The sequence below is a fragment of the Elephas maximus genome, chromosome 23 (genome assembly GCF_024166365.1).
Source record: "Elephas maximus indicus isolate mEleMax1 chromosome 23, mEleMax1 primary haplotype, whole genome shotgun sequence".
NCBI classification, from domain to species: Eukaryota; Metazoa; Chordata; class Mammalia; order Proboscidea; family Elephantidae; genus Elephas; species Elephas maximus.
In genome coordinates, this window is record NC_064841.1 from 59665504 (window position 1) to 59677857 (window position 12354).

General features: G+C 37.6%; 1 protein-coding gene across 7 annotated transcripts in view; it reads right to left on the reverse strand.

Annotated features, from left to right (window-relative positions):
• Window positions 1-12354, reverse strand: part of LNX2 (ligand of numb-protein X 2) — a 93245-nt gene that overhangs the window by 41091 nt on the left and 39800 nt on the right. For all 7 annotated transcript variants that reach the window (XM_049867895.1, XM_049867893.1, XM_049867894.1 and 4 more), the window contains one exon: window positions 6671-7184. In XM_049867895.1, the coding sequence (XP_049723852.1) occupies window positions 6671-7074 (404 nt within the window). In that variant the 5' untranslated portion in view covers window positions 7075-7184. The remainder of the gene's footprint in view (window positions 1-6670; window positions 7185-12354) is intronic.

Below are 12354 nucleotides of genomic sequence, written 5' to 3' on the forward strand. Positions count from 1 at the left end.
CTACATACTGTATAATTCTATTTACTGTATTTTACACAAATAACGCGCACCTTCTGCACTTGTTTGCCAGCTCCACCCCCACCTCGAGGCACCCTTACAGGTGCCGCCATGCCAATCCTCTTCCACATGTTGCTGTAAAAATTAGCACAGTGTGCTCACGAAATAGAACACCTCGTGTGGGGAGGGCGCAGCCAGCAAACAAACGCAGAAGGTGCACGCCATTTGCATAAAATACAGCATATGAAATGTCCACCATAGGTAAATCTGTAGAGATAGAAAGTAGATTACTGGTTGCCAGGGGCTTGGGGGGATGAGAATTAGGGGGTGACAGTCAATGGGTAGGGGATTTCTTTTCGGAGTGTTGAAAATATTCTAGAACTAAATAGTGGTGATCACTGTACAACTTGGTGAATATACTAAAAACCATTATGCACTTTAAAAGAGTAAATTTTAAGGTATGTTAAGAACAATAAAAACTCACCAGAATCTGAACATAGGTTTATTCTGAGCAGTTATTCTATATGCACATAGGAAGCATATTTTGATTTCAGAAAAAGCAAATGGTGCTAAGATGCTAGGTACAGCTGGGCTTATAAAGAGAAGAGGGAGAAATATAGAAGATCAACCATTGGCTAATCTTAACATGACAGACTGAACCCTGCCTTCCCCTTCACTGAGATCCACAGATAACAGACTACTTCAGACCAAGCTGCTAATAACCTGGCTCTCCATCCACCTGCAGCCAGGAGACTTTCTGAGATTTAAATTAGGAGGTAATAGTTTGACAACTCTCCTTTTCTACTGGGACAAGACAAATTTACATTGCTATAGGGCAGTTTCTGGCAGGCTTTTGCAGTTTGAATCAGGTTTTTGTTTTAATACTTGGTTTTGTAGATCAGACAAAAAACTTAAAAGATGTCTATTATTAATTTTCCTATTCAACAGGTAAGTGATTTATATCCCAGTATAAAAAAATCAAATCAATAGTAACTTTACTGAAGGAAATATCCCCATATACATTATAAGATATATCCTGATTCAGAAATATTTAGAAATTTTAATGTATCTTAAAATAGAAAAAGATATTATCAATCTTAAAAAATGGGATATGCTCACCTTATACGTGGAGAATCATTATTAGTGTTTCTGCTTATTTAGGCCTAATAGAAATTGGGTAGTTAGGAACTGACAATATGGGCACATACGTAATAAGAAGGATCAACCACTTCAAAGGTGTTTTAAGATATGTGTGTCTTTGGCTCCTCCACGATTGTCGGAAGCCAACAGGCAAAAAGTCCTCCATAAAAAAAGTCCTCCATAAAAAAAAAAAAGCTATAACCACAGAATGTTAGAAATGGAATTGAGAGCCGAGTTTATTAAACATAAGGAAAATAAGGCTGGGGAAGGCTAAGTAACATGCTCAAGGGCACAGAAATAATTGAGAATTTATGTTTCCATACTTCCGATCGATGGGAAATGATTTGCATTTCCTTAATTACTAAAGACGTTGAGTATCTTTTCCGCCATTTGTATATCTTCTTCGAAAAAAATGTCTATTCAAATCCCTTGCCAATTTTTAAACTGCATTATTTGTCTTTTTGTTGAGTTCTAAGAGTTCTTTATATAATAGTCTGGATACTAGATAGACCCTTACCAGATCTATGATTTGCAATATAACCCAACCAATTGATTTGCAATATATCTGCAAATATATTTGTTTTTTACACTATACATGGGAAAGAAGAAAAAAAAAAAAAAAAGAATGCTGGTAAGAATGTGACAAACACAAACTTCCCTCAACGTGAATTTAAAAGAGTAATCTTGCCTCAACCTCCTCTGATTCTCCTCCTGCCCTATTTGACTAAAAGAGGTCTCAACGTGCAAAAAGAGAACTTCCCGTTTATTCAGCACCTAATAAAAGGTAAAAAATACAGATATTCTACAGGCAACCCTATAGGACAGAGTAGAACTGCTGCATAGGGTTTCCAAGGCTGCAATCTTTACAGAAGCAGACAGCCACATCTTTCTCTCACGGAGCCACTGGTGGGTTAGAGCTGCTGACGTTTCTGTTAGCAGCTGAGCGCTTAACCACTGTGCCATCAGGATGAAGTGGGCCATTGGCTCCTTTTTCTATGTACAAGAATGTTCACTTACAGAGACCTGCAAAGAGAAGCTATTTTTGTAAAGACACTGTCGAACTGGACTCACAGCACATATGAAAAGGCTGCTTTTAGGCTCTGACAACTTCTTTAAAGGTTTTCTATGTATCAGTTTTTTATAATAGCATTGAATTTTAATTTAAGAGGAAAAGAAAAATGGTTCTTAGTCTTGCCATAAACTAGGATAAAAACGCACAATTTAACAACAACAAAAAATTAACACTTACAATTAATATAAGCTTTAAATGTGAAATTGTTGAGGGCAGGGTGGGCATAAGGAATATGAAGGGACAGAAGAATGCTCTACAGTGGATATCACCTGGCCAATTTCCACTATGTAGCTACTAAAGTATTACATGATTAGTACCATACATAAAATTTCTCAAAGACTTTACTTCTGTCAAAGATGAGGACTTTCCCATGTTTTTAACTTTCCTTGTATAGGAAAGTTATTATTATTAACTGTATATGGTCAGTTAATAATAATTAGTAATTTTATTGAAAACCACATTCATCTTTCATTAATATTTTACTTTTATCTGTGAAAAAATGTCAAGTGTTCTCAAGCTGGGGCAGATCTCTTAAGAGTAGAATTTCACTCAAATAGGGAAAGAGATTTTAAACCATAATAGACTCGAAATTGCCAGCTTATGCAAACTACTGCTAATACTGTGTTTCTATTAATAATTACCGGATTTCCAAATACACTAAGTTCATGAACAAAGGCACACCCTAGTCATACAACTTTTATACAATGAGTTACTGTTGCTAACGCTGAGGTACTATGAACTTCAATGAAACTTCTAGAAAACACCTGATCAATCTTTAACAAGTGAGACTGTCCAGAGATGCCATCAACAGTTACAATAACCATACTCTGTGCCTCATGATATTGCTTTTCTTGCTAGTTTGTGGCAGTTTTAAAATATGGCTGTAAATCCTTCTGACACTTCTCCCATTGCGAGGCAAGGCCTATATTCCCTAACCCTTGAATGTGGGTGGGCTTGTGACAGCTTCAAATACAGAGTGACAGAACAAGTAACTTCCGAGGCCAGGTCACAAAAGGCTGCACCTTGTTCACTGGAACACTAAGCTGTCCTGTAAGACGTTATCCTAAGGTTTGCATGCTGAAGAGGGCCACATGCAGGCTCTCCAGCTAGGCTGAGCCTGTGCTTCCAGACGTCCCCATCAAGGTGCCAGACATGGGAACACTATCTCGGAAGTAGACTTCCAGCTCCAACTGTTCCAGCCCGACTATCAAATCTTCCCAGCTAAGGCCCAGACATCATATAGCAAAGATAAGCCATCCCTGTGGTACCTTGTCTGAATGCCTGACTCACATTTATGAGCATAATAAAATGGCTGTTGTTTTACATCACTGTGTTTGGGATGGGTAGTTTCTCAGCAACAGATAGCTAGAACATAGGTCAACAATGTAATGGAAAAAAAATAAGTGGCAACTTTGGGCAAGGGAATTCAAAGACTAAAAGACATGGTCCTGGTCCTGGAGGGTATATTCTAACTTGCAGAAACCACTTACCATATAGACAGTATCTGGCACGTGCAATAACCGCTGAATGAACAAATGAACTATACTACGTAGGGTTGATGTTAGATCATAATTTTTTCTATCTGAATTTCCATGTTTTTACTTGAGAAACTATCGAAATATCAACAATCCTACACAAAAGTCAGTGTTCATTATATATCTGTTCAAGTGAGATATAAAAATCATATTAAATTTTACAATCTGATGTTTTGCATTTTTATAATCACTGTTGTTATTGTTGATAGCTGATGCTGTCGAGTCAGCTCCGTCTCATGGTTACCTTGCGAGTAACAGAATAAACTATCGCCTGGTGCTGCTGTGCCATGCTCATGGTGAGCATGTTGAGTCCAGCGCTGTAGCTATTGTCAATCCATCTCACTGAGGGTTTCTCATTTTTGCTGACTTATAAAAACTAATCACTCTTAACTATTTTTATCAAGCAAATCACCCACCTCTTCAAACCATTCACCTTTTCATTGTATCTCTCACACCATAGGCCTAAGACTTAGGAAATGATTCAAGCAGTAGCTCAGATATTAGTATGTACAGCTGGAAAATGGAACTTTAAACTGGATGTAATTGCTTGATCTTTACAACCCATAAACGAAAGGATAATTTGCAGTTCCACAGTTTTTATATATCAGTTTCATAAAATATACTAGAAATACTTCAATTACATATTCAATTCTTTCATGTATTTTAGTTAATATTCCTAAAAATTTGTAAAATTTATATTATCTTGCTACCTAAGTAATTAATAACTGAACTGAGACTTGTTTCAGTTCCTCTAACATCCCATAACTGATGTTCATAAAAAAACCCAAAAAAACCGGAAACCCTGGTGGCGTAGTGGTTAAGTGCTACGGCTGCTAACCAAAGGGTCTGATGTTCATAAAAGATTCATAAAAGAAATCTACCCTGTAAAAAGAATAATTCCACGAGAGAAATAAGAAAAGCCCAAAATATTCCCTAACTTCAACCATAATGAGGCCTGACCAGACTCGTATATTGAAAACTTTGGTGTCAATTTCAGAAGCTCTTTGCTATCATTTTTAGATTCTACCTCTGCTACTGACTAAGGTATAAAAAAATCTATGGGAACGTGGATTTTCCAAAAGTCTACATGTTTATGCTACACGTTTTGTTAGCTCCTATTTTTGTTTTTTTTTTATTGTGCTTTAGATGTACTTTGTACTTTGTTCTGTTTCGCAGAACTAGCTTCTCATTAAACAGTTAGTACACATATTTTTTTGTGACATTGGTTACCAATCCCACGACATGTCAACTCTCTCCCTTCTCAATCTTGGGTTCCCTATTACCAACTTTCCTGTCCCCTCCTGGTTTCTAGTTTTGTTTTATGGGCCGTTTAGTCTTTGGCTGAAGCATGAACCTCAGGAGTGACTTCATTACTCAGCTAAAACCGTGTGCCCCTGGGCCATACTCTTGGGGTTTCTCCAGTCTCTGTCAGGCCAGTACGTTTGGTCTTTTTTTGCAAGTTAGAATTTTGTCCTACATTTTTCTCCACCTCTGTCCAGGATCCTCTATTGTGATCCCTGTCAAAGCAGTCAGTCGTGGTAGCCGGGCACCATGTTAGCTCCTATTTTCAGACAGTACGATATAGATATAGGCAGTTTATAAATAACATCATTTTAATAACATCTCATTCTTTCTCATATGTCTTAATTATTTCTAATGAGTACAGTGGAACCCTTTATAACATTAATATTTAGGAGCAGAATGAACGTGTGTACTCATATGTATATGAAACTTTCATTACTACATAGCAGTAGAGAACATGACTTGTTCTGTGGTAGTCAGCACGGTAGAACGGTAACCAAGAATATTGATGTTTAAGTCCACTTGTCTTTGGAACTCAGTCTCCTTATTGCAGAATGAGAAAATTAGACTAGATAATCTCCTTCAATTCTATGGTTTTATGGGTGAATATATAATCATAAGTACTCTATACCAGACTTACACTGTTATTTCTAAATCCAACTTGTTGTAGTACGCATTGTTTATCACAGCAATTAAGGTAACAGCAAATTTATACTGCACAAGTGGTTTAACTTTGAAATTTAGAAACCAATAGTTATTTCTGTCATTCTATGTGATTATATCTACATAAGACATAAGAGATGTATTTTAACCCTTCTTAAGGTAGGAAATAATTTTAAAGATCAAATCTTTTACCAAAATTGAATTATGAAACTCACTATGCAATCAGCTAAATAAATTACTTAACCTTCTAAAAAGCTTTTATTTTGTAACACATTCGGTAGAACAAAAATTCCCACTAAATGTTTAAAGTTTTCCAACATCTAATTTGTGTTTATTCTAATACCTAAGTACAGAATCTTTACAAGATTTTAGCAGATAAGCTCACATATACTTATTTCTATGATACAACAAAACCATCATTTTATTAGCTGCATGGTATCTCATTGAGTTAATATATCACAGTATTTCTAAACCTTTCCCAACTTTTAAGCAATCGGGTTGATTCTACTTTGTTGAACTATGAGCAGTTTTGCAGCGGACATCTGTATATACAACTTTTCCTTCTTTTGGACCATTTCATTAGGGTAAATTCCAATGAGAAGAATAGCTAGATAAGAGAATATACACATTTACAGTTTTTAAAACAAACTGCCATATTGCCTTGCAAAAAGAATCTATGAGTCTAATAGTGAATATAACAGGCATGTGAATATAACAGTTTCACATATACGAGCAAAAATATTGATAGGTATAAAATAGTACTTCCTCACTACAGTTTTTATATTTACGTTTTTGGTAAATAATAATGTTAAATACATTTTCATACAATTTACTTATCGTATCTATTCTGTATTTGATTTGTTCATGTCCTTGTCCATTTGCTGATGGGTGCCTTGGTCTTTTTTAATCAACCTTTTAATAAAGCCTAGTTACAGTTCTTTCCTTTCACTTTTTTGCTTACCTGTTTTTGAGATGTGCCTCCAGGTCACAGCGCTGCATTACATCCTGGCACACTGAAGAAAATGGGCACATAACTAATAATTTGTCTAGAAGTTTATGGACAAGAATACTAGATTTCTTACACAACTTAAAATGAAGTCTCTTCCGGTCCAGGGGACAGAAGTCTTTCTCCTGTAAGAAGTTTCTGAGGCACTTGTAGCAGAATGTGTGTCCACAGGGCGTATCCAGGGGCTGCAGCAGAGGCTGAAGGCAAATATGGCAGACTAGGTCGTCATCCACCTCGTTCTGGTAATTGTATAAGTGGTTTTCTCTTGTCCAGTGCTGCTGGCCACACTCAAAACACAGAGGATTTAGGGAGGAGGAAGGCTGTTCCACAGAAACTAGCTCATCGCTTGTTGTTCCCATTTTGAATCGACCGAAGCAGTTTCTGTTTCCTCATACGTTAGACTTCCACCTCAGGTTTTGTCTCCTTTAACAGATGGCGATGTGTTTGACAAAAGTCACGGTCTGCTTTTCTAGACAAACAAAACAAAAAACTAGTTAATATTAATCAAGATAGGTTAAAAGTATCAACACAATGATATTACTAAGTAACTTCTTTTTTTATAAAAATTGAAATTTAGATCAGATAGCAAATTAGTCATAAAAAATATAAAAACAATGAACTAATCTGTTATACTGCCAAGTTCTCAATGAAATAAGAACTTGTGATTAAACACAAAGATGTCATATATTATATGACGTGACATAAGAACAACTAATTCGTTTTACAGACTGCAATCCCCAAATAGTTGACTGCTCGATGGTAGTTTTAAAACCAATTAATCTGCATAGTGAGCTAATAATGCAATCTGAGGTACATTATGTGACTACTTCTGCATTTTTCATTCCAGTTACAGTTCTCTGCTTCTGGTGATTTTATGCTATTGTAGTATTATATCAAAAATTTTGTCTTTGAAATGTTTTCTTAAGGATAACTCTATGCTGGTTAATAACAATGACCTTTGCTCTGCAATATGTTTTGGGAAAAATGGACTTCAAAATATGTATTGATCTGAATATTCTCTCTATATACAAAATACAGATTACAGATAGATACATATATCTGAAAACACATCTATAAAATATAGATATAAAATAATCAAATATAAAATAACATCTATGCAAATTCTATATAGGGCAATACTATTTTATGCCATTAAAAAAAAAACCTGCTATAATCCAACAGATGATGTTATAAATTTCAATTTCACCTTACATTATCCGTACCAGTAGATGATGAGGTATTTAAAATCAGTGAGAAAGAGGTGGCTTAATCCAATGGTATATGGACCACTGACTATTCACCCAGAAGGAAAAGCTGGTAGATTCTTATATTACATGACATCAAAAGAAGCATCAGATACATGGAGCCCTTTACTTCTGTACTCTTAAAACAGCCTCCTCCAGTTTAGCACAAGTGCTGTGCAGTGAATTACTTAATATGGCCCTTCTAGGCATTCATACTCTTGTGAATCCCACAAAATGACTGGGTGGAACTACGCAAACAAGGTGCTTACAGGCCACTAAGGGGATTAGATAGCCTACTAATAATGCAAATAAGTTGCATGGAACCTTTGTTGGGGTGGGGCCATGCAAATAAGGCGTATGGAACTCTAATGAGGGGATTAGTCAGTTTTGCCATCTCACTCGGCTTCAAGTGAGCCAATCTCAGAGGCTGAAGGGTGGACCTCACTACCACCAAGAACTGTGAGTGGAGTGCATCCTTGAACCTGGGGTCCCTGTGCTGAGAACCTCCTAGACCCAGGAGACAGAGAGAGAACTGTCGCAAGATGGTGAGATGCAGTGGCAAAGAAACTGCGGCAGCAGAACCAGGAAACCGACACAAGATGGTGTGGTGGGCTTCCCGGCCCACAGAGCGAGAGACTTGAGAGCCTTTGGGCCGAGGCTTACTGGAGGAGTGGGGTGCCTCTGGGCACTTACTGGTGGGGCTAGAGAGCTTTGTAACACTTGTCCAGGCAGGGCAGAGGATAGACCAAGAGGCCAAGGGACCAAGAGAGAGGTCTGCTTGCAGGCACAGCTGAGAAGCTGTCCTGACCAAAGAACTGTATTCTAAGTCGTTCCCGATCCTGAATTGCACCCTGGTACTTCCCTAATAAACCCTGTAACTGTGTGTATGGTCTGTAAGTTCTGTGCGACCACTGCAACAAATCATCAAACCCAGCAGAGAAGGAGAGAGTGCCATGGAAGGGGCGGCTGGTGTCAGAATTGGTAAAAAAAAAAAAAAAAAAAAGTTGCAGGTTGGAGGTACGCCTGACCTGTGCCTCAAAGGAATCAGCCTCAGGCTGATGTTGATGGTGATTCTCTCTCTTCCCCCTTGTGACGTTAGACTACAAGGTCTGATACCGTCATGTCACTTTTACAGCAAGTCTAGCAAGAGATGCCCCCCTCATAAAGCGGCTTCCACATTTTCTGCTGCTAAAGCATCAGAGATTAAAAAATCAACTCTGAAGGCAGCAGCAGCTTTCTCTGTACTCATTCTTCTGTAAACATTTAGAGAGGCCTTACTAGGTGCCAAGCACTGAACAAGGACAGAGGAAAAGTAGGGAGAGGACAGTTAAGAAAATCCTTTATTAAAATCCAATGTAATAAGTGCTTTAAGAAAGTTATACACAGGATGTTATGTGAATATAGAAAAAAAGATGAGAGAACTGGCATTTAAATCAGTGTGGCTTTGTGGCCGGAAATACTCCTAGAAGGGAAAATACAGGAACAGAGTTAGGACAGGAAGCACGGGCCAGAGAGAAAAAGTAGAGAAGGGAATCTCAAGAGAGGAGCATACGCTCTGTCCGTCACGGAGGCTTGAGCGTTCGCAGCACGTTCAGGAAATAGGACGCGAGCAAAAATATCTGCAGCAAAGAAAGAGACATCAGGGCATGGGAATTCTAAAACTCAGAGTCTCTGCAGAAAGCATAGAAAGAGTAGGGCACCATGCTAGGCTACTAGCATTTCTATTTCAGTAATAAAGCTCTCCTCCTCTGATCGCGCACATGTATTTGCCATTTTATTATCTGGAGTACTTATGAGATGAACAACGTGAACATTTTAACAGATTCAACAAGAACTTCCACAAACTAGGAAGGGATGGGACAGGATTTTGATGGGATGGCTGACCTCAATAAATTATGTGCATATTTTAAAATATCTAATGAAATAAAATAGCAGCCTATGCTCTAAACTCTTATCAGTACCAACATCAAGAGAGCGAACACTTTTTGTATTTTATAACTCCTGGCCTTGTTCTTTACTTTCTCAACATGTACAACTTTTATGTGCAAGATACATGAGATTAAAGAGAGAAACATCATTTTTGTAAGACAGACAGACTGCTTCCACCAAGGTACAGTACTTCAGTACAGAATTTCTACAGACTCTTGTTTCCTATTCAATTAGCAAGAAAATTCACTTATCCTGTACTCTTCTTTGTGATAGTGTTTATTCTAATCTTTCTTTTCCTCAAAAAAATATATTGCAATTCTCGCCTCCCACATAATGACTAAGAAAGCATCTTAAGACTATTATATTTTAGCTATTTTCCAAATCTCTAAATAACTTTTAGTTCTTTATTTTCTTTTTATCACAAAGTCTTTTCATGAGGAAAAATAACATGTTACCATTTAAAATACCAAGTGGCAAGTGCATCTTCTCCACCCCCAGATACCTCTATTTTACCATGAACCAAAACAACCAAACCCACTGCCACTGAGTCTACGCAGACTCAAACATTACATAAAAATTGTCATGGGCAGATCACCAACACGCACATATAAATGTTGGTTAAAGAACTGAGAGGCAATATAGTATAAGCAGCTAGGAGCAAATATCCTGAAGCCAAAGATTACAGCCTAGGAAATCAACTCGAGGACACAACAACAATAACAACTCCGCAGCGAGTCTATGGGGATTCAAATCCTGGTGCTGTCACTAAACTTTGTGACCTTCCTAATTTCTCTGAGCCTGCTTCCTTCTCATATGGAAAACAGGAGTAATAACGGTGCCTACCTCAAAAGGTTGATGTAAAGAACAAACCGAAAACCAAACCCACTGCCATCAACTTGATTTCGCCTTACAGCGACCCTATAGGACAGAGTAGAACTGATCCATAGTGTTTCCAAGGAGTGGCTGGTGAATTCAAACTGCCGACCTTTTGGTTAGCAGCCTGAGGTCTTAACCATGGTGCCACCTGGGCTCTGTGATATAAAGAAGAGTTGTGTTTATATATGAAGTACTTAAAACAGGGTTCGCACACAAATGAAAAAAAAAAAACCATTGCCGTTGAGTTGATGTCGACTTATAGCAACCCTACAGGACAGAGTAGAAATGCCCTATAGCGTTTCCAAGGCTGTAATCTTTATGGAAGCAGGGTGTCACATCTTTCTCCTGCAGAGCGGTTAGTGGGTTTGAACCACAGATATAGGCAAAGTGCTTAAAAACGTGCTGGCACATAATAGGTATTATACAACTGTTAGCTATTATTACTATTATTAAAGATAAAGAAATTCAGATAAATTCTATCATTTGCCCAAAGCCATATATCTTATAATTACTTAGTCAGAGAAACGGAAGATGAATCCAGTTCTTTCTTGCTTCAAAATCACCCAGCAGTAAACTAAGTAATTCTAGGAGAGAGAAAAGGTATTTCATGAAAGCTTTAGTGTCTCAGAAGAAGAAAGGCAGCCTGACTCCTTTCTCCAACCTTCAGTTCCAGCCCAGACAGATCATTTGATTTCTAGTTTGTGTGTAAGTCCACTATAACATCTTACACTATTTCTCAGGCTGTTATCCCTCACTAAACCATAAGCTTTTTAAAGAGTTGAACTTCTCACAGGGGAGAAGCTTAATAAATGTTGAATGACAAACTGGGTAACAATGTTGTCAGTCCCATAAAGTTCAGGATAACCAGAATTGCATCTACGCATATGGGAGGACATGCTCGCGTTTATATATAATTGTGATTTTAGATGTTGTATTGGAACAATAACTATTGAAAATATTAGAATACAAGTTAAACAGTAATAATGTAGACATAAATGGCAGTCTTAAACATTTCCCAAAATACGAAGATTAAACCTGGCACAACGTGCATCTTTACAAATTACATTCTCTAACATTCCAGGAGTATGAAAGAGATGGAAGCTATTCAGTTGGCTGGGTATATTACAACACGTTTTTAACAGTGTCTGGAAAAACAGCAACCACAACAGAAATGGAGTTCTTAGACACTGACTGTCACCTAACTCCAGTTATGATCAGCATGCCTGTCCTTCCTGGTTTACGGGACAAGAACATCCTGTTATATTACGAAGACTTTCAGAGAAAACCATGGCTTTTCACAGTTAATTTGCACACTCCAAAGCCATATCTTATTCAGATAATTTCTCTTCACATTACTTTTGACTCAGATTTACAGAGTTCTCATGGGCCCTAACCTATCTGCTTAGAAAAAAGGATTATTTCCAAAATATGGTAAGATGGGAAAGTATTTAGGGTTCCTTAGAGTCATAGGGTACAAAGAGTCTAAGAATAATTTCTCCTTACATGTCCTCTGGCAAACTCCTGCTCACTCCTCAAGTCTCAGCTCCAGCTCTATCTCCTCTCTTAAGTCTGATCGGACTCCTACCCTTG